This window comes from Xenopus tropicalis, chromosome 1 (genome assembly GCF_000004195.4).
Source record: "Xenopus tropicalis strain Nigerian chromosome 1, UCB_Xtro_10.0, whole genome shotgun sequence".
Taxonomy (NCBI): Eukaryota; Metazoa; Chordata; class Amphibia; order Anura; family Pipidae; genus Xenopus; species Xenopus tropicalis.
In genome coordinates this window covers 139892541-139915168 of record NC_030677.2, presented here as the reverse complement: position 1 = coordinate 139915168, position 22628 = coordinate 139892541, and the positions used below count along the sequence as shown (strand labels likewise).

At 39.8% G+C, this 22628-nt stretch overlaps 3 protein-coding genes across 5 annotated transcripts in view; 2 read left to right on the top strand and 1 right to left on the bottom strand.

Annotated features, from left to right (window-relative positions):
* LOC100485637 (myosin-7) overlaps positions 1–22628 on the top strand; it is a 126191-nt gene that overhangs the window by 22362 nt on the left and 81201 nt on the right. The gene's annotated exons all lie outside the window — the stretch shown is intronic.
* The window catches only part of thtpa (thiamine triphosphatase), a 63894-nt gene that overhangs the window by 22353 nt on the left and 18913 nt on the right, over positions 1–22628 (top strand). The gene's annotated exons all lie outside the window — the stretch shown is intronic.
* zfhx2 (zinc finger homeobox 2) overlaps positions 1–22628 on the bottom strand; it is a 57337-nt gene that overhangs the window by 21803 nt on the left and 12906 nt on the right. For all 3 annotated transcript variants that reach the window (XM_031891153.1, XM_012971357.3, XM_002941515.5), the window contains 5 exons: positions 13563–15689; positions 12249–12805; positions 6822–7032; positions 4133–4204; positions 2724–2782 (listed from right to left, as the gene is read on the bottom strand). In XM_031891153.1, coding sequence (XP_031747013.1) covers positions 2724–2782; positions 4133–4204; positions 6822–7032; positions 12249–12805; positions 13563–15648 — 2985 coding nt within the window. In that variant the 5' untranslated portion in view covers positions 15649–15689. The remainder of the gene's footprint in view (positions 1–2723; positions 2783–4132; positions 4205–6821; positions 7033–12248; positions 12806–13562; positions 15690–22628) is intronic.

Sequence of the window (22628 nt, the reverse complement as noted above, 5' to 3'; positions counted from 1 at the left end):
TCACTGTTAATCTGCACATTATTTCCAAGTATTGAGTACATGGGGGTGGCTTAGCCTGGCTAGTCTGCATGTAAAGTACAAGTTATACTTTAAATCCTGTGGTTTAATTTTCCAAGGATAATGCATGTGCTGCTCAGCTGCTGAAGAGAAAGTGCTTGCCTGACAGTAGCACTGCAGTGAAGTAGCTGCAATGGACCACACTCACTGAAACTGAACCTGTCTGTCTCTTGGTGGTTAGGCCTGGGTTTTAAACATGCATGCTTAGTTTAGGTGGTTTATATGAAGGGAACCTTGGTTGTTCAGTTTACAACAATTTAAAAAAATAAAATAAAAACAAAAAACACTGGCATTCTAACTGTTGCTGGACCACAACTCCCATCATCCCCCACCAGCACAACGGGATGATGGGTGTTGCCAAGTGTCAGTGAAGCTGATACTTTTTCATGCAAAGGAACATTTTCTTTCATGTAATGTGACCACTTACCGTTCTGTAAAGACAAAACTCATCTTCCATATCCATGCAGCTAACTCTTACACTAATGAACAAGTTAGGGCTTCCCCTGTCCCAGTACGGGCTCTCTGCGGCAGTGGCTTCATGCAGCTCCTTTCCCCCTGTGCTGTCACCCACCCCCTTTCTACTGATCGCCCCCACCCCTAGTTTATATCTGGTTGCTTCTCAATTCCTTGTCACCCCCAAATTCCTCAGCTCTCTTTCTAACTTCTCCCCTTACCTCCCACTTCACAAAGTCCCCGGCTTTGCTCAGCACTCGACTGCTTTCCTCGCTTCCTGTCCCGCTGAACCCCCTCTTCCTCCCCCACCTTCTCCAATGTCAGAGCCCCGCTTTTTGCCCTCTCTTCCCCTTTAATTAGGGCTGCTTTTCCTCGCTCTTTGCTTCTTTCGGCCTAGCTGGTAAACAAAATCCTCTTCCCCCTCCTTTCTCCACCCCTGCTGGGTGTTCCAGACTTAGGCCCATGCTTAACCCTCGCCTGCCCGGCCCGTCCCTGGGAAAGATGCCTCGCTTTCTGCCGCTGTTATTTAATGCCGCACATGTGACAGGAGACGGAGACAGGGCGTGCTGGGGCTAGTGAGTGGCTGCAATTAACACTTCGGAGCAAAATGACTTTTTCAAGCGTAAGGTCATGCACTCCACAGAACATCGCCTGCTGTTGAACTACAAAGCATATGGTTGCTGAGGAACTCTGGGAGTTGTAGTAAACACCAGCTGGCTGGGAAGACACACAATATTACTGCACAAGACATTAACTTCGCTTTTGATTTATTGCAGCGATTGTTGGAATAAGCAGGATTTTTATATTGAGAACATGTTTGCAATCACCTGACATGGTGGCAAGATCATCTAAGAAAAGGGGAAACTTGGCCTGCCAGATTGCAATCTCTGCAGTCAAACTAGCATTGGACTGGTTATTCAGAGATGGCCCATTAAGAAGCTCAAAACTGCTTGCCTATACAGTCATAATTTGAGGGCTCAAAGAAGGCATCCAGAAATCACATGGACTGACTTGTATTGAATTTGGAGTGTAACACTTGACACAATTAAACTTAGGTACAATGATGAAGTGTAAACACACCCAAGGGCTTGCGGCCACAAGTAGAGCTAGGGTTGCCACCTCTTCTGGAAAAAATACCAGCTTTCTTATATGTTTAGCTTTCTTCCCCAATAATAACATTAGCATCAAGCTACTCCTTGCACGTGTGAGTTCTGATTATGCCCCACCAGTAGTTTGGATAAATCAAGCATAATTGCACCAACTAATATTGTAGAACACTTGAGTTATCACTACCTTGAAGGTGGCAGTAGCTTTAAGGTCACAAACTTTTCAGCTCAATTGCATATTATTTGCATACATTATGCTGGAATTATAGAGGAAAATACTGCATTCAGGGTAAAAAAAAAAGCACAAGAATTGTGTCTGAAATTTCACTTTGCACACTGCATTTGCAGTTGTAAGGTACCAATACATCACATTCTAAGTTGCCACTTCTGTGAGTGAGCTCTCGTTCAGTTTTATATGTGGGCAATTGACAAGACTGCCTTTTGCCTTTAAATGGAAGATATATATAATTCAGCTGCACTCTATCTCAGTGTGTTCTATCTGACATCCATATATCAGACCCATCTGAAGTGCCTAAAGTTCTATCCTTGTCTGGGAATCTGCTGAGAAGTATTATGCTTCCGAAGTAGCAGAGGGTTTTGCCAAGAAGCTACCTTGAGTGAGTGCAGGTCTTTGGAAATAACAAATTGCTTTTAAAGGTCCCTTTATTTGTGTGAGACTGTCCACAGAATGGGCCTTCAGTTTCAACACCCACCACCAGAACAGGTTGTGCAACACTTATATTAAGTATGGCTCTTGATCTCTTTCCCTGCTTTTGCTATCCCAGAGCCCAGTCCCTTCCTAGATGCTATAGTCAATACAAGCATTGTTGTTATACCTGCTCAGCCAAGATGTGACTACTAAGCACATTATTATTGAGCTTTCCCACAGACAGACTGACTAGTTTGAACAGATTTTCTGCCAAGCCATGCTACAACAGAGGCCACAGCAGTCACACCAGCTGGACAGTCAGAGTCAAAAGGGAGCCTGCATCTGAGCAGTTTAATGAGTAGACAAAACATGAGTATACACATACAGTGAAGTTGGAGCACTATTTACATGCTTGGGGTGCATATGATCTTTATTGTGCGCCAAATATACACACATACCGTTGTCCCTTCTGCAGGTTTTTCACTTTCAGTGCTGGGTGCTTCATCCTGTCCACAGCCTAAATTAAGATATCAATGGTCAGTGGGGGAGCAAACAACAGTAAAGGTTTAGACAGATTGACAGATGGTTTGTACAATTGTTATAAAAAGAATATAAGGTTTCTACAGTAGTGCCAGGAAGAGCCATTGGTGATCATCTCTTTGGATTGCCACCACTGCTGCAAAAACTGTGCATAAGGCTTATTTAATTTTGGATATAGTTAATGATTGCCTTTCTTTTTTGTATCTCATGTTTGTTGTTACATGGACTGTTCACCTGTCCTTCTGGCTTCCTGCCTCCAGCTGCATGCTACATTTACCACAGTAAAGTTCAGTGCTGTGACAAGATAAGCAGATTGGAAAATACCATTTTTTAAACTCCAGCCTACTTGATTTAGTCATGCTAAATGTAGGGAATACAGGGTTATGGGAGGTTATGGTTTTTAGTACAAGTTGATCCAGGGACTGGTCCAATTTCCGTTTGAGTCAAGAAGGAATTTTTCCCCCCTCTGAAGGGCCTTCATCTGGGTCAAGTAGCAGCTAGGCAGGTTATATATAGGCATATAAGTTTGAACTGGATGGACATGTGTCTTGCTTCAACCTAACTTACTATGTAACTATGCTGTGGCTATGCTAGGGAAATGCAGACTTCCGATATAGGTCAGCGTAAGGAAAGATAATGATGGACAGGTTACACTATAAAGGTGGCCATACACGTTCAGATTTTAGTCTTCTGCCAACTAACATTTGGATCGATTGTACATTTAAATGCAACAATCTAAAACTAACATTCAGACTGAAATTGTAGGATAATACCCTAAAAATAACAAATCGGAGGATGTTATGAACATGAAATAATTGGCCGACGCCAGCTGTACAAAAGTAACTTCCTGTACATGCATTGTAGGTCCCCCAAGCATATCATCAGATACACAATACATGCACAAATTTTAGCATTATTTAACTGAAATTTTCTAACCCGTCCAATCGACTAAACAACCGATCCCCATGGTATAAAAATTATCTTGGCGATTATTTGCAGTCCACACATGGTCCAAAAATGGTATGAAACTACGATTATATTGGTGTGTGTATGGCCAGCTTTAGGCTAATGCCACATGGGGCTGATTTGCTGTGTGTGCCTGCACCCAGGCCAATGCAATGGTTGCAGGTGCAGGCACAGAAAAAGGCTAGTGCCAGCGTAGGTGCTGATTCTCAGCAGGTAAAGAATCAGCCCTATGTGGCATTATCCTAAACTTTTATATTGAATGGGTAAGCACTTTGGTGAGAAATTCCTGTTAGCTCTCAAAGGCACGTAGGCTCTTAGTCCCCTGCCCAACACATTCCACAATGGAAACCTTCTTACTCACCTTGGGATACATCTTTGCTCTTTTCATCTAATTCTGGATTTGGAGTGGCTTCTGAAGACCTCAGTGTTTTAACTGAAAAAACAAATGTTGTAATGTGGGTTTAAATGTGAACTACATGTTCTGAAGGAAATTCAAGTAAAGCAACTTTAAATACAACGGTACCACTTTCCAACAGCAAACCAAAGTACAATAATGCCAAAGTTTTAAGGACAGGGATGACTACTCTTTAGTCCTCCATACATCAGAGGATGTTGGTAGCTGAATTTCAAAAGTAGATGGAGAGCCACAGATTGGCCATCTCTGTCTTTAAACAATAAGCCAGATCATTTTATACTTGCCATATACAATATAGATTAGGATTTTCCCTTTTTTTCTTCTAATAAACAATTCTGTGAGCCAACTTTTATGTAGTGAATGCCTCATAATGACACACTATGCAACAGAACAAAGGAAATCACATAATGTTATTATAGCTGTGTCTTTATAATGGCCATGTTTTCTATATAAGTGCCCCAAGGAAGCAGTGGACCTTAGAAACATAGGAGGTGCTGCTTTTCTGCCGACTCAGGGTATGCACAATACAGTTTCAGGAATGCTCATGCCCTGATTCAGCAGCACAGGAGAGTGGGACATGGCTTATTGTGGGCAGGGGCAGAAATAAATGCACCACTGTCCATAAGACATAATACTCTATATTCAAAGTAACAAATGAATAAAAAATAACATTTAAAATTGCTCACTCCTTAAAATACACTGTGTAACTACATACAGTACACACCATAGAAAGCAAACACAATGTCAGATTTCCAACCGGATAGTATAATTATATGGTTATAAAGACAGGCATTCACACACAGGGAGAAAGAGAGTTTGACAAGGGACAGATTATTCAGGGAAGCAGTGAGAACAAGCAATTTAAAAGGCAGAGAGAGACGAGAGGACTGGGTGAGGGGACAGGCGCAGTGTCACCAGATAAACGATTATACTGAAAATTGACAGTTGTGGGGAATTTATTCCCGTTTCAGCTAATTAAAGTGTTAAAGTTCTTTAACACCATTCAACAGCCGCCAAAATCATAAAATATTGATCAGGAGATGGGCCCAGAGCCAGACAAGAAGGAGGGGTAGGAGGGAGAAAGAGAGAGGGCACAGAGAGAAAGGAACTACAGTAAATGGAATGAATAAGAAAAGATTATATAAATGCAGGACAGAGCAAGGTTCAAGACTAGGTACATATGACACAAAGTCAGTAGTTACTTTTAGTCGATTTTTTCTTGCACAGCAGGCTGTATAATAAGGATACAGCAATATATCAAGCACCAAAACTTATGCTGCCTTTCATAGGCAATGGGATCCAAAAACAGCTCTTATTTGGCAGCTGTAGCTTTCCGTAGATGAAGGGATTGTGTACCAGCAAAATATAATTTTTTTGTCACTTATATTGTGTGTTGCATTGCTTCATGTTAAGCAAGCCTGAAGGCTTAATCAATTAACATACATAATTTATAAATACAATTGTGTAACCCCCATGTTACAGCAGCTCATGAAAGAAAAAACGGATGACTTAAGTGGTTCATTGACTGTTCGGTTTAAGGCACTTCTTATTTGTGAGTGCAAAAATGTCATTTTCTAAAGATGTTTTGGTACTTTCACTCTACAGTATTTTTTATTATAGATCAAATTTTTACATGGGACTTTACCCATTTTAATTTTGTCTTGTGCCTTGTCATGTATTTAGAATGGTTGTAGCTTTGATATTTACTGCATATATACATTTAAGTAGACTTTTAAATTATGCATCTTTCCAAAATGTTTTTTTCAGTTGGAAGTTTTACTGTGTCATACTTAATTAATTGAAAATATAATACAGGTATATATCCGTTATCCGGAAACCCATTATACAGAAAGCTCAGAATTACAAGAAGGCTGTCTCCCATAGAATCCATTTAAATTAAATAATTCTTTTTTTTTTTTTTAGTTAGTTTCTTGTTTCTGTAATAACAAAACAGTGCCTTGTACTTGATCCCAACTAAGATATATTTAATCGTTATTGGAGGCAAACAATACTTTTGACTTCATTTAACGGTTAAATGATTTTTAGAAGACTTAATGTACGGAAATAAAAAAATTGTCTGTTCTGTCAGATTTTTCAGTGTTTGGGGGGGGCACAAGACTATCATCTTTATTTAACATGAGAAATTAACACAATGGTAGTCATGTTACCTTCTCCAAATAAATGAAGCTGCTTGACATTCTTGCTGTATTTTTTTTCACCATTTTGTTAAACCCATGATAATTAAGTTGATTGCCCCTATACCAGGCACAAGTGACACTCCTGCTGAGCACTGAAAATGCATGCTGCATTGCACTGGCAGCAGACCCAAATTATTGTGTACGGCACTTTTTTGTGCCTCTGTCAAAGTGTATGCTATTGTGTGTTACATAAAGAGAACAGGAAATGAAAGGTACAAATGAAATTTAGGTACCTTCTTTGATTTATATGTTTAATATAAGTGAACTGCTATAGAATGTTGAATTTTCCTAAACACTCTTATAGTTTATTGAATTTTAGCTGCAATTTCATTTAAAAACATTGTGCCTGTTAAACTATGGTTAGCTAATGACAAGATCAATATGTCTAATTTTTATCTTGCTAGAGCAATAGATTGCTTATATGTTGCAGTCCTTACCAGGTTCCTGTGGAAGGGGACTTCTGCAGATGCTGATGATTCCTTCGAGCATTACATCCCCCTGTGTTAGCCTCCACTGTGCAAGGCTTTGATGGTGACTTGTTAAACGCAAATGCAACATCATCCCAAGACGAGAACTTACTATGCTATCACATGGGCCACAGCGGAAGCTTGTGTCTTTTTCACTGGCACCTTCCATTGAGTTCAAGAACTATACAAAAGACATACAAAATAATGAATGATTTATAGTGCAAAATACAGTAATCATATTTGCACAGCATTTGTTTTACAGACATCTGGTTATGTAAAATTGCATGTGTCTGCAAAAGTTACACACAATATAGTTCTCGTGATATAATAGTGTCACATGATAACATTCAGTATGTCATACACACAAGACTGTGCAAGTTAGCCTAGCCCTAGTAAGCTCTGGGACTATTAATTAAAATATCTGCTGTACAGTCAAGATTATTCACAATGAATAGCGCTTCTATTTTATTCTAACTGTGTTAACATAGTCTTAAAGCAACAAGTCATGGCTATAGAAAAGAATATGTTTTTGTCCTCTCAGCAGTACTTTAATGTTCCTGCGTGTGTTACTTGGCTGCAGAGTTAGCTGTTACCAAAGGGTTATATAATAAAAGAATTAAAATAATACGGAACACATAGCACATATGACAGCTTCTCTCTGTCTAACACAATCACCCTATCTGTGCTGCTCTAGCACTCAGCTTTCTTGGCATTCATTTTTTTTTATTACCCCTCTGAGAGCCCTCTGGGAACAGCATACTAAACTAAACACTGGGGTGGGCTATATACATAATGAAAAGCTCCCATGGGGACATACCCTTAATAATTTATATGTCTTGTTGAGTAAAACAGGTATTCTCTTAAAGATTTTTGGTTACTACAAAGAAATAACAATTGGACCACTAGGGGCACTAAGTCTATAGATGATATTTCAAATGGAAGTGTTACATAGCAGTTAAAAAAAGAGGTACAACAAAATGCCTAGTACCTATTCAGTATTTTGCATGCATGCCCAAGTGACTTAAACCCTCTCCCCCAAAACTGACTGCTCCTGAATTAGGTTGGTCAGCACCTTCAGAGCAAGGGTGTTTGTGGAATGTAACGGGGCATGTTGGGGTGTACCTGAGTTCCAAAACCACCTTTTTGGGGTGTCCCTGCTGATGCAATCAGGTTGCTGTCAGGTAGGGATGAGGGAACTGCATACTTTTTTGAACCTCAGCTTGAAAGCAGGGGGGCAACTATAAAAACATTACTGACGCTCTATTTGACTGATACTGAAGTTATTATTTAAGCAACTCTTATTCATATGAACAAACAAAAATATACAGGTTAATATTTAATTTGCAGCCACTAATAAAAAACTTTCCTGACCAAAAGATCTTGAATAAAGGAATCTTAAAAACACATATCTGTCACATGTTGCTATAAATAATCATAAATAGTATGTCTATAACATACTTCAACTGTGAAACAACAATTTATACACAGCATAGCCTTAAAGAAGTATTACATTTTATAGAAATAGGATAATTTAAAAGTTAATGCTACCAAACATTGGACAAACCCCCAGTTGACAGCTAGCCCCATATATTGTATGGTCTGTGGCAGACAAGCAGTTAAACAATATTATCTCTGTCATTCATCCAGAACCTGATATCCTGTGGATGGAACTGCAGCAAGCACTTCTAGCCATAAGTCACTTTAGCAGCAGTGTAAGCCAGGTTACTGTGTTTTTTTCTGATGTAAGTGCCCAGCAGTCTATGTACTCTACCCCCCCCCCCCCCCCCACACACACACACACACACACACACACACACACACTGCCAAATAAAACCCTTTGTCTCTGTACCAATGCATTTCCATTTCTTAAAAAATAAAAGTGTCATCTCCTGGACATTGGGGTCTGGGGACGATAGGGACAGAGGTAATTTTAAGTTTCATAATCTCATTGAAGGGAAAATTATATCCTGTCATAAGTAGTGTTTACCTTTCATATTACACACACATATTTACACATGGTTTGAGTACCTAGTGAGGACTTGGAGGAGACTGACAAAGCTCTAATGAAAGGTTCAACGTTTGCCCAAGTCTAGTGAAGCACAGCAGAAAATCAGGTAGTAAATGCTACCCGCTGATTGACTGCTGTGGATTACTAGACCAGTTGCAAAGCCTGCAAATTTTATTTCATTACATCTTGAGATGCTGATCTCGAGAAAAGCAATCTATACAGTGTCCATGGGAGAAGGGTGTTAGGCACAGGAAGTTGTTTTGGTTTATATAACTTCTCATCTAAAACAAACCGGTAACACATCCACAGTTTATAATTAAAGAGAAAGGAGTTGGGGGTATTTGCCTGTAGGTGTCAGAATTACTTTCAATTAAAACTTGATGATAATATATTTTATTTGTGTATAAATGTCCCTTCTTCTCTGTATATTAGCTTTCTGTATATCATGGGAGGTTTACACCCCTTCATACACCTCTTGCACTGAAAACCAAGGCAAGCAACAGAGCATCTCCGAATGATATTTATAAATGTATGCTAGCCCCCATACATAATAGGTAACAAGTAACAGCACTAAGTTTGCCTAGGAACATTAAGCCATAGCAACCAATAAGATATTTGCTTACTTACAGATGACCAGTAAATGCTACCTGTGGATTGGTTGCTATGGTTTACTGTACCATGGCAAACTTAGTGCCTGTTTTTACACAAACCCATAGGCTTGCAATTTTTGTTACATATTCTATATGGAGAATTATTAAATATATTATCTTCCACTCAAGTGCGAATATACAGAGAAGCAATGTTCTGGGTACACTATGGGGCTGATTTACTAATCCACGAATTCGAATCCGAATGGGAAAAATTTGGATTGGAAACTAACAATTTTCGTAATTTTTGCGATTTTTTTCGTCGATGTTACGACTTTATCGTAAATTGGCGCAACTTTTTCGTAGCCATTACGACTTGTGCAAAAAGTCGCAACTTTTTCGTAGCCGTTACGATTTGCACGTATATTGTCGCAAAATTTTCGTATTGAGCGCTCGTAAACGGCAGGCAAAACTTTCAGACTTTGCATGATTTTGGAAGCCTCCCATAGGACTCAATGGCAGTCTGCAGCTCCAACCTGGCCCAAGAAAAGTCACGATACTGAAGCTTGAATGAATCCAAAACTTTCGTACTCGGCGCGAAGGCTACGAAAAAGTCGCGACAATTTGCGAAACAGTCATAACGGCTACAAAAAAGTCGCGTCAATTTACGAAAAAATCACAAAATACCGATCATTACGAAAAAAACACCTTCGGACCGTTCGTGGATTAGTAAATCAGCCCCTATGAGTTAAGCATGTATACTTTAATATTATGGGGAAAAATTATTATAGACATACATTTCCCCTTTACTTCTGTTCTCTGCTGAAAATAACCCAAATACCTCACATAAATATTGCATTTTCTGTGCAGATTTAAGCGGTAGCCACAAAATAATGTAATTATGTGTAGCCTTTATAGCCTACCTTAGTTCCTTTTTAATAATCTACCAGTAAAGTTATGCAAGTTACCTTAAAATATGTGTTGCTAACTGGTAAAAGGAAAGAGGGGAAAAATGTATGTGGATAATCACTGGGTTAATGTTTTATATGGCCATATAGATCTAAACCATGGTAAACCCCATGACAAACCCCGCCACCATTACTTTCCACATAAATTATTGGATCTGTCAAAGAAAAAATATCCAATACCCAGATAGCTTAAATTCCAAGTTATCATTATTTACAACCGCATGCTACATAAAACAGATCACTCTAGAACTAAAGCTGGCCTTACAATGTAGGATCCACATGACTGTCCTGGTCAAGGGCCAAATCAAGTTGATCTAATCAGCTGATTCTCAGACTAAAGATTGCATTATATGGGTAGCCTATGCTGATATCTATGCCAAGGACCATCTGGGAAGGCTCTGCAGTACTTGGCCAATAGTATTTTCCTCTCAGCTCATTCAACATTGTACAGAGCTTTGATAGAATATTAACCAGGAAGGTAATCATTTTAACCTATGCACAATGGCCTGCTAACTCAGGTTGCCAAGTAATATCTTTTGTGTATAGGCAGCATAATAAATACTGTGTTAGTCCAAGGACAAAATAGACATTCAACTGCGTGTAGGTTTCTTTATGTGCTGTTATATAGAGCTGTATATATTTTTTTTACAAAAGCCATATAATGTGCTTTAAAATTACATTTGTGGTATCAGGGTCACATGTATGAAGTACGAATTAGCACCTACAGTCTGTCTGTGAGCCTTGACTTATTTAGCACTACAATGCATCTTGCCCTTTTAAAAACAGTAGATAAATAGAAAATGTAGCGGAGCACCAGATAGCCAAATTAATAAAAGTACATATTTATTTCATCATTTTAAAAGCATACAGAAAGCGTCCTCACCCATCCAGCTTGACGCGTTTCGTGGCCAACATGCCACTTCCTCATCTGAGGAAGTGGCATGTTGGCCACGAAACGCGTCAAGCTGGATGGGTGAGGACGCTTTCTGTATGCTTTTAAAATGATGAAATAAATATGTACTTTTATTAATTTGGCTATCCGGTGCTCCGCTACATTTCTATTTATCTATTGTGATTGTTACCCTATCGGGGGTGTTGGGGAGCGTTGCAGCACCGTGGAGCATTATCCAGCCTGCTATCCTGGTGAGTGCTCCCCTATATTCCCTTTTAAAAACAGGTAGTTGGCGCTTTTTAGCCTTGGGAATCATTTAAGCATCATCTTGCAGTTGCAATCCCTTTAAAACAACACATTTAATAAATGTTCTCCACTGTGCTTATATAGCACATATAAATACAGTAAGTCATGCACTGTATTACGTGCAGTCTGTCAAACACAATAGATGCACATACATAAAACACAGGATAACATACAGCAGGTGTCATTTACTAACTGGAGTTATGTCCTGTTTTACATCACTCATGTAATCCTGGTATTAGAATGAATGACATGTGTTGAGAGAAATGAACAGTGCTCTAGAACTGCCATAGCTCCAGGTAAGTAAATATTCCTGACAGGTAAATAAAAATTAGTGCTCTAAAACATTAACACCTTAACAATAAGCCACTGCAAATGGATTTCCCAAAAATGGATCATTGCTGCTTTACATAATCTAAAATAAAATGTATACCCACAGACTGTAGGGTTCATTTCCTCCCAAGACATCATAATGTAGAAAATTCTTGTTATGTTTATCATTGGTTATCTTACTTTCTGGAAAAATATACTTGCTGTGGCATGCTGCATTGGTGATTAAGAGCACATTTTGTTTGCAAGATTTCTTGTTACAGATAAATTCACACACATTGTTGTACACAACCAATCTCAACATGTCACCTTGTAAACCCTGAGGCTTTCTTCATGGCCTCCTCCCTGCACATGCAGTTGCAATTTCTCTCTGCTGTTGCTATCAAACCCACAAAGATTACATCTCAAGTTAAGTGGAGGGAAAGCAGAAGCTTGACTGTAGCCGCTGATGGGTAACTCTACTGCTGAGGCCTGGGCTGTAGCAAGTGCAGCACCTCCTTCCCGCATATGGGCAGCAAGTTGGTACTTCTGAGCGTGCTTATCAGTCTTTAGATGTAGCTGAAAGTTGGCTTTAAGCTGGGTACTGTAGGAGCAGAGGCGGCAGCAGTGCAAATCTCCTCTGACTTCTCTCCACTCTCTTTCGGGAAGAGAGCGGCCTCTACTTGCATGAGAAAGCAATCCCTCCAAGCTATCAGTAGTAAAGGAGCGGCATATCAGACACCGAAAAATGCCAGTTGAGGGCTCCTCCTCCAGATTAGAAGAGAATGAATCTTGCAGAGGAGCAGATGAAGGAATGGGAGTGTTGGAAGGACCCAAACTATTGAGCTGGGGACCTGAGGCAGATTCTGGAGTAAGTAGGCTGCAAGCTGAAGGCAGAAAAGACAAATACATCAAAATACAGACAGAAGCAGCATTATACCAGGCAATCAATATACTGCAATAGTATACTGTTACAAGCTATACTGTGAATCTTCTAATGCTTTAATTGACTACAGGCAGGTACCAGCCCCCCAACTTCGTAGAGGCTTACGCACAGAGAGAGATCAAGAAGGGAATTATAATTGGTGCTTAAACCCAGTCGACAGATGCTTAAAATTGTGTCTTGTTGTAATAGAATAGAGTCGAAGGAGTGCTACAAAACATTGAGGCTCATTTATAAACACTGGGCAAATTTGCACCTGAGCAGTAACCCATAGCAACCCATCAGTAGTTAGCTTTTTTCAGTCAGCTGCAGGTGGATCACTAAAAGCAACCATCTGATTGGTTGATATGTGTTACTGCCCAGGAGAAAATTTGCTCAGTGTTTATAAATGACCCCATTGTGTAAATAAACCCAATAGATAATATCTGAGTTTCAAGTAAAGCATATTGCAACAATATTGTCCCAAACACATAAGTGCTTGTATAATTTTCCAATTCCAAATTCCAGTTCTGGTATCTTATGTGCGCGTACCACCCACTAGGGACACAAATATTGCACCAAAAGACCTTATAAATCTTATTGTTGCTTTTTGTTTCTTAATACGGCATGTAAACTTTTTATTAAAGCACTTTCAATAATTGCATAAACTATGCACCATAAAGGTGCACCACCCCCACACTGTAATGTCTGCTTCTCCTTACCTTGGCTCCCAGGTGAGCTGAAGTGCATGGGATTAAACAGCAGATGATGGTCCATGCCCTGATCGGAAGCAAGGGAACTTCCATAGAAAGGAAAGGTGTCTTGCCCCATTCCCAACCCCTGATGAAGCATTAGGACATTCTGCATGTGCTTCTCACTGGTCATGTGAATACGCAGATTTCGAGATATGTTGGTTTCATAATTACACACTTTGCAGTGCCATGAAGCTTTTTGCTTTAGTTGCCGGTCAGGTGGTGAAGGTTGGCTAGCTTCTCCCTGGCCAGTATTAACCACTGGGGATGCCAACGGAGGGACTGAAGCATTAGGTGTTGTTCCTGGACCCTGATAGCTCTGTAAGTTGGCCAGATGTTTGTCAGACTGCATGTGTATTGTGAGATTACCCTTTGTGGTAGTTGAGTAGTTGCAGGCTTCACAGCGGTACGGCTTGTAACCACAGTTGTAGCTTTCACCACGGGCAAGACGTGGATGCTGCTGCCCACTGTGACAGTAAGAACAATGACTCTGACTTTCTGGGTGCTTTTCCTTCATATGGACATCCAGCGTCTGTTGGTACTTGTAATGCCAGTTGCACTTGGGACATTTCAGTGTTTTGCAAGAATTGCGGGAATGAAGGAGAGAAAGCTGGCCCTGGAGAGAAAGGCTTTGGAATGGTTGGGGACCTGAGGTTGCTGTACAGTCATCAAAGGCCTGAAGCCCACGTTCAGTGTCTGTTTGGTCCCCTTTCTTATCAGTGCCAGGGGCAACTCCTGTCTGAGAGAAGGAGCTGGTCATCATTGGGCCATAGAAGCTTTGGTTTGCAAGTAGCTGTTCAGTGATATCAGTGGGCTGGGAGTTAGGGGGAGGCCCTTCTCCTTCCTCTACATCCTCTTCACCTTGTGTCTCTGTTCCTGCTGGGTTCCATGAGGCTCCTCCATTTTTATCATTCATGTGGGCCTTGGAATCTTTGGCTTCAGTTAAGTGGGGTGTTCCAGCAGGATCACAGCAGTGAAAGCTTAAGGACGATTGGGGTGCTAGGCCAAGAGAGACAGAACTAGTTTCTGGATTAATAGCTACTTGGCTTTTGGTTACTTTGTCGGGTATTTGGGAAGTTACATCCTTTGTTTTTCCTGATGGTTCTACAACATTTTGGATCCTTTCTAAAAGTAGGGGAGACTGATCCCCTAAAGGAGCTATATTCTCTGGTTCCTGACCAGCTTCAAGTGAGCTGTGATTTATTTTTGGTTCTAATAGGCTAAGAAATAGCTTTCCACTAGAGCTGTGGATAATACCAGATGTCTCTCCCATTGCTAGATGATCTTGATATGGGTGTTCCAGTAAATGGATTTGTGATGCATGCCACCCAAACTTGCTGCCAGACCTAAAGGTAAGCTGACATGGGAGGCAAATAAACACACGTTCCACTATCTGGGTCCTTTGGGAGCCACTGGTTATTTTGGGTGTCTTGTTGGTTTCCTGTCCTCTCTCTACCACCTTGTTTTCTTTGGGTTGGTCTTGGATTCTAGGTGAGGCGCCAGACACCAGGTGGATGGGATTGGCTGCCCCAACTGAGGTATGTTGGGATATTTGGTTAGAGCGTATGCCTTGGTAGGTGGCGGTGAGATGGAATGCAGAGGGAGGGGTATAGGGCAACACTGTGCTGTTCAGGGAGTCCTGTGGTGAGGCTGGGGAGGGTAGAGTTTGGTTCTCTTTCCCCTCCCCTTTCAGGAGGTAGACAGATCCGTCACTGGAGAACAGCACACGACCCAGTAGGAGTTCCCCCTCATCCTCCTCTTCCTCTTGGCAGTTAGACTCTACAGGAGTTCTGAGCTTTGGCAGATATGTTGGATGCAGGGGACTAGTAGCTACTAGAAGGGAAGGCTGTGAGGTCGAGGGTTGGGGGCTAAGTGCCTGATAACTCCCTCCGGGTGTGGAAGCTGAGGTTGAGGTGGAAATGTCAAGGGGGGGAGAGGGGGATAGAAGAGAGGTATCTTTGGTGGCTGCTGGGCAAGGGGGGAGAATGAGGTCCAATGGCCATGAGCTTCTCTCATCCTGCCCGGGAGAGGTGAGGAAGCATTCACCAGCATCCATGGTGATATGTTAGAAATGCAAGAGTCATCTCACACACAGCCCTGTGGAAATAAAAAGAGTAAAATGTAAATGTCAAGTGTGTAAGACAATGCTGCAGAGACTCTTGGTTAGGCAGACAGTTACTAAATAAAGATTTTTAATCATTTCACAGCAGATTTGTATCCATTAGTTAAAGTTAATTACTGTTCTGTTTCTGGCAAAATAGGAGTTAATTAACACCCTGAAATTCACATTACAGACAATAAATTTTAAGAAGCTAGATGTTCTCTACAGGTACATATTAAAAGATGAATCATTTCTGACAGTCTGCAGCATGAGAGGAGTTAATCACCTCAACAAGACTAGACCACCGGTTTTTGTGTTTGTTTTGTTTAATGGAAACAATGAAACCCATCTATGAATGCTTGGCTGTTTTGTATGGCTCACAACTCTGCTGATCTCTCTGGCAGGGGTGAGGTTAATCAATATTTTGCCCCTTTCTCCTCCTCCCCCCCTTGAGTCCTTATAATTCTGTTCCCCACAGAGTCAGATATTGAGGTGATTAAAGAGCTGTGAGCCTGAGCACATTAGCATGTTAATGAGTATGGAAATTATTAACTAAAGAGTTTCATTCTACAGCTTAGTAGAGGAGGGGGCAGGGAAAAGCTGTGGAGTGAGTATGGGGGCGAAACAGCAAAAGAAAGAAAGGAATAAGCAAACACTAAAAAATGAATATTTCTGTTATTTCTATTACACAGGGAAGTATTTAATATTTATTTTAAAAATATTTTACTGAGCTCAGTTTAACCTTATTTATTTACAGGTAGCAGCAGATGTTTGGTATTGTTCGTTTAGGGTGTCCTAGATGGTTAAAAACCAATCATAAAGGCCAGGGCTGAACTACAGAAATCTTTAAGGGTAGGGCTGGATTAACAAGGCATTGCAGTGAAACCATCCAGCAAATGAAATCTAAGCCATCAAACACTGTAGCAATACAGCAATAAACCTTAATGTTGTCATAGTACTAATAACCACTAATACTATCTATTGTGTACCAGTTATTAAAACATTAGACAAAGTAATAAACAACAAAATTGTTAGTATAATCAGTGCACCAAAAAAAAAATCAATGTCACTATTGTCAATAACAGACTTGTCAATACAACAATAACCAGAACGTTTAACAATATTGCCCAAAGTCATAGTCAGTCAATAATCTCTTTACATAACTCACCTAAATCCACTGATATCTATTACCATCTATCACAGCCTAATATATTAGTACATACATAACCCAATGATACAGAAATAAGCTACTAAAATTCATAGTAATAGTGTCTGCTTAAAAAAGACAAAAAATTCAGGTGAAAAATATGAACATATAAAAACAGAGTATGGGCTCATTTACAGGACTGACTTTGTTTTGCAGCTGGGCTGTCTGTAGTGTAAATCAGATGTGAGTGCAGGGATCAGTGGGACTACATGATCTGATTTGACCAGTAAATCTAAAGTTGCATCATCCTGTTATTTTAGTTCAACTGGACATATTTCAGATTCAGAAAAAGTTACCATTATTCACCAAAAGTACCATTATATCGATGCTCTAGCTTTTGCCATACATTACAGATTGTAGGGTGGACAACCCTACAATAAAACCCATGAGGCCTCATTTAGAAACAGAGCACAAAATGCTTTATTTATTACTTATTTATGACTTTGGTGCAGAGTGGTAGCATATATTACTTGGCATGCCAGTTGGTTTAAGTGGCAAGCCTGGGATTTCTGTCCCTCTGGGGCCAAGCAATCAAATAATAACGACGGGCATAGGAAATGTCAGTCTGGGGACCGCATCAACGAGCCGATGTGTTCCCCGATCCGACTAGATTTTTTAACCTGCCCGATCGAGATCTGGCCAATTTTAGGCCAGATATCGGTCGGGCAGGCCCGTCGGTAGTGCCCATACACGGGCCGATTAGCTGCCAAATCGGTCTAAGGCAGGGGTCCCCAACTTTTTTTCCCCACGGACTGGCTCCAAGCTGAATTTTTTTTCCACGGACTGGCAGGGGGGAGGGGGGGGGGTGCGCTCGCGCACAGCGTTCATTCACACGTTCATGCGCACCTTTTATCTGTGCCTCTATGTGTGTCTTTATATGCGCGACGCGTAACTTTGAACGCACGGCGCATCATATCATGCCTTTATATGTGCGCCGCCTACATTTTTAGTGCGGGCAGGAACCGAGGTGGCCCACTTGAAAGCCGCCCACGGCCCGGTACTGGTCCGCGGCCCGTGGGTCGGGGACCCGGACCCCTGGTCTAAGGGACCGATATCGGCAGCCAGAATCGGCCCGTGTATGGGGACCTTAACAGAGGAGAAATTATTCCATGGTTGATTTTGATTCTCTGTTCCTGGCCTATTGCTGAAGACTGGCCTGAAAACATTGTCTCATGGTGGAAATTTATATTACTGAAAAGTATAGTGTAATTTAACTGATAAACTGAAATAGACAGCACCTTCTTCAAACAGAAGAACAAATAGATAATACTTGGGGAAAACTGTATAGTGCTGATGTAGAAAATGGAAAGTGCCCCTGAACCAAGGCAAACCCCATTATTTACAAAAGACAGGACAAATAATCACCAAAGGGTAAAAAAATTAAAGTTTGCAGCTATTAAAATACTACATTCTCTTACATTTTTGTTTTTACTTTTCCGGGGAAAACCAGTGACACCAAAAAATTAAAGTGTATAACAGTACAGGCATCGGATCCGTTATCTGGAAACCCGTTATCCAGAAAGTTCTGAATTACTGAAAGGCCATCTACCATTGGCTACATTATAAGCAAATAATTCTAATTTTTAAAAATGATTTTCATTTTCTCTGTAATAATAAAACAGGTACTTGTACTTGATTCCAACTAAGATAAAATTAATCCTTATTGGAAGCAAAACAATCCTATTTGGTTTATTTAATGTTTAAATGATCTTTTATTAGACTTAGGGCTCTGGCACACGGGGGAGATTAGTCGCCCGCGAACAGGGAGTTAATCGCGGGCGACTAATCTTCCCCGTGTGCAAGAGCCCTTAAGGTATGGAGATCCCAATCATGGAAAGATCCCTTATCCAAAAAACCCCAGGTCCCGAACCTTCTGGACAATGAGTCCCATACCTGTAATTACATTATAATGCACCGTTACCCTGCACTGGTACTACTGGTATATCTGCCTCAGAAAGATTACTATAGTTTATATAAACCAAGCTGCCATTCAAAGGAGAAAAGGCACAGGTTACATAGCAGATAACAGATAAAACACCATTATATTTTACAGAGCTATTATATGCTATGTAAGCTGTGCCTTTTCTCCTTTTTTCCAGTTTGAATGGCAACAGAACATTATATTTTGATTACTTTAACACACTCTCATTTTTGGTGTTATTGTTCCTTTAACACATATTTATAAAAGACTACCCTATATTCTGTGTACAACAGAAGGGTGCATAAATCTAAATAAAAAGTACATGCAAATACTGACTGAAGGAGGTAAAGAGTGCCCGGTTCATTACAGGTTCTTCTAAAAGTATCCAAATGTTAAACCAACATTTGAACTTTTCCCATTTTTGTGCCTCATTTTAGTGCCTCTTAAATACAGGGAGAACAAAAAGACTTGATTTCCATGGCCTAATGTTACCACAAATGTAATTGTGTCTGTGCCTTCCCTCCTTGTAGCTCCAATTTTTTTTTGTTCCAAATGACCACCAGTTTCTTAATTTTATGGGCCTGGCGTTAAAAAATCTAAACTATACAATAAATACAAAAGTACAAAAGTATATTTACAAATACACTGGGTATAGGGAAGAATGTAACAATAGAAACAGTATAGGATCTATACCTGCACAAATGTTCACTGTAAAAGCTACAAAGAGAGAAGCTGCTAAGGAAATGTAAACACATAAAAGTCACTTGGAAAATACAGAGACCTATATATTTTAACATGAAGATGGTATATGGCACACGGATGAAGATATCTAGAGACAACAACAAAGGAGGAGACAACAGACAGGAAAGAAAATGCAAGGAGAAAGATATTGAGCCAGACTTCTATTTAAGAGCAAGGGTGAAACATTTAAAGAGACAGCACAGAGTAGAGATGCCAATGAATACTGAGATGAACTGCAGAAAGAACACTGGGAACATGATAGCCAGAGATAAAGTGCAGAGAGACAAGGAGATTGTTTCCTATAGACACCAGTGGAAAAAAAAGCAGTGAAGAGCTGGCAGATTGGAAATAGAGAAGAATGTTTTTGACAAGAGAAAGGAAATATATTAATTGAAGATGTTTTAGAAAAGTAAGAGAGAGATTTCTGAACATGATGAAGATTTCAGAAAAACAATAGAAGCAGCAGAACCAGTGGAAGTAAAACGGCCAAAAGAGACAAACGTAAAAAAAACAAATATAGAACCAGAGCATAAAAAAGCAGGTTGTTCAGAAAGACAGAGAAGAGTAAAAAAAAAAAAAGTGGGTGGCGGAATTTGACAGCAAGTAAACACTTAGACAAATGTCCCTACAAACTGCACTACAATTAATCATTTTATTCCTTCTGCTTCCAAGTATCTAGAGATCGCTATCTTATGTAATCATTTTATGGAGCTACACAAAAGTTAATGAGTGAATCCAAAGAAATATCACACACAGACTGAAGGAAAATAACATGGACAGAAATAAACAACTCACAGGATTTATAAAAGGGAGTAGGTTAGACATACCTTTATGCATATGTGACTAAGATGCATAATATATATATATAATATATATATATATGTATATATATATATAGAGGAGTACAGCACCCTGCTACAGAATAATCTGTGGTGCACATTCCCTCTCTAAATGGTGGATTAAGAGACTCAATTCTCTACATCCTAGTGGGCTTAATAAGGATTACAATCTATACTTGTTCTTATAATATTTATTTAGGATTTTGTTTGGTGAACAGTTTTAAAGGGCATTCTGAAATGAGTTACTATTCTATATATTTATTATGCATAGGGATGGAACCCTGCATCAAGCTTATGTGATAAATGATGTTGTCATTTCCTTTATTGGACTTTACATAGCCTCTGCTATGGAGTCACTGCTCACATGGCTTGAGGAAGAGCTGGGCCGGGCTCGAAACGTCACATTTTTGGGTACAGTAAGACTATGATGTCATTTTTTGCATAAAATATATGTTATTTGCATTTAAAGTGTGTGCTTTCCGTTTTTGAAACATATATATATATATATATAGTACTACAATATTACCCAATGAAGGTATTATTTGTTAATTAATTGATCATCTACAATCAACTATATATATATATATATATATATATATATATATATATATATACACACAGTTTTAGTAAAAGGCCAAGATCAGTGTGTTGATGGGATCAGGAGATCGGTACAATGATGGGCCGGTGTGAGGGAAGCAACGTCTGTCTAAACTAGCAGTGGCTGAATGTCAGTCTGAGCTAGTGATTAAAAAGATAATGGAAGGAGGAGAAGGTCAGTGGATTGTTAGGATGGACTGAAAAGAAGATAACCCACATGGGCAACACTTAATTAAAAGTGCTGGAGGCATCACAAAGCTGCAAATGATGGTGGATGAGGGCGCATGCAGCACACATTTGACATATTACCCACAGGGGATTGAAATAATAACAAGAGAGAAGCCAGAAAGAGCACAAGGGAAAAAAACAAGAGAGAAGATGCATGATCATGAAGATGTTTAAAATAAACACAGAGGCAGAGCAGAAGTCACTGAAGAGCATAAGTTATTTAGTGTCAGAAATATCAGACAGAATGTAAAATAGTATTTGTAATGCCAGAAACAAACAGGGGGTAGAAAAAAATGTGTTATTTAAAGAGAACCCAGAAAGCAGATATGAGAATAGAAGATCCCAAGTGACAGCGGAGAGACAGAACAGAACAACAGGACCAAAAACACAGCAAAGGATAGAAAGAGAGAAATAGCAACATACTCTGAGAAGCAGCAAGTAGGAAACAGAAGAGCACAGGAAGACATCTAGAGGGACAGCAAAGGAGGGGGATGAAGAAGGATGGAAAAATCAATACAATGACTTTCTAACGGTGTGTTAAGAGAGTGAGGTGTCGACATACTGTCTGTGCACGAAAATATGAGCTCCCGATATATATACTGGCACTGCCTGAAAGCTTGTAGCCGGCATTGGCCTTATGTTTAAATACCTGATTGCAGTACATGTTATTGTGCATGTCATGACACTATAAAAGGGTATTATATTGCTATTGTATGAAATAGCTGTATGTGCTATTACAGCATGCTTACAGAATATGTGTTTCTTCTTTGGGTGTTTTATATTTATCACTTTTTTCCTTCTTTGGTAATATATGGTGGGGAAAGCAAAAGAAATGGTGCTCTGCTGCAGAGATTGCATATTTACAACATTGTTGTCCAACCCGTTGTCCTCCAGCTGCTGCTGATTTATAATTTGCAGCCAAAGGCAGTACTATGATTGCAGACATTGTATTTTTCAACCTTTAGTGAGGTATACAGTCTTTGACTGGCTTACTCTTAAAACATCATTTTACAGGAACCAACTGTTTTTTGCACGCACACAGATAGGCAAAGATGGTACACAAAGATGCTGAACAGCTGATCCTGATGAAATCTAGAAAGATTTAAATATTTGCCTTTAATCTGTTATATATGAACTAGAGAGTATGCAGATAGTATGCAGAACCTACTTTTGCCAGGCCTACAGTCAGTCTACATCAGGTTAATACATGCATACCAGTAAATCGTAGGTTTGCCACCTGCCTGATATTTTACCAGCTCAGCAAATAAAAAAGTATGCTTGCTGCCATTGTTATTTATAGGGAGAAAAGTTAGCAAGGACAATACTTTTTTTTTACAGAAAAGATGACAATGCTAATGAATGTAAGTGAGAAATAGTATCTTTATGCCAAAGGCCCATGGGT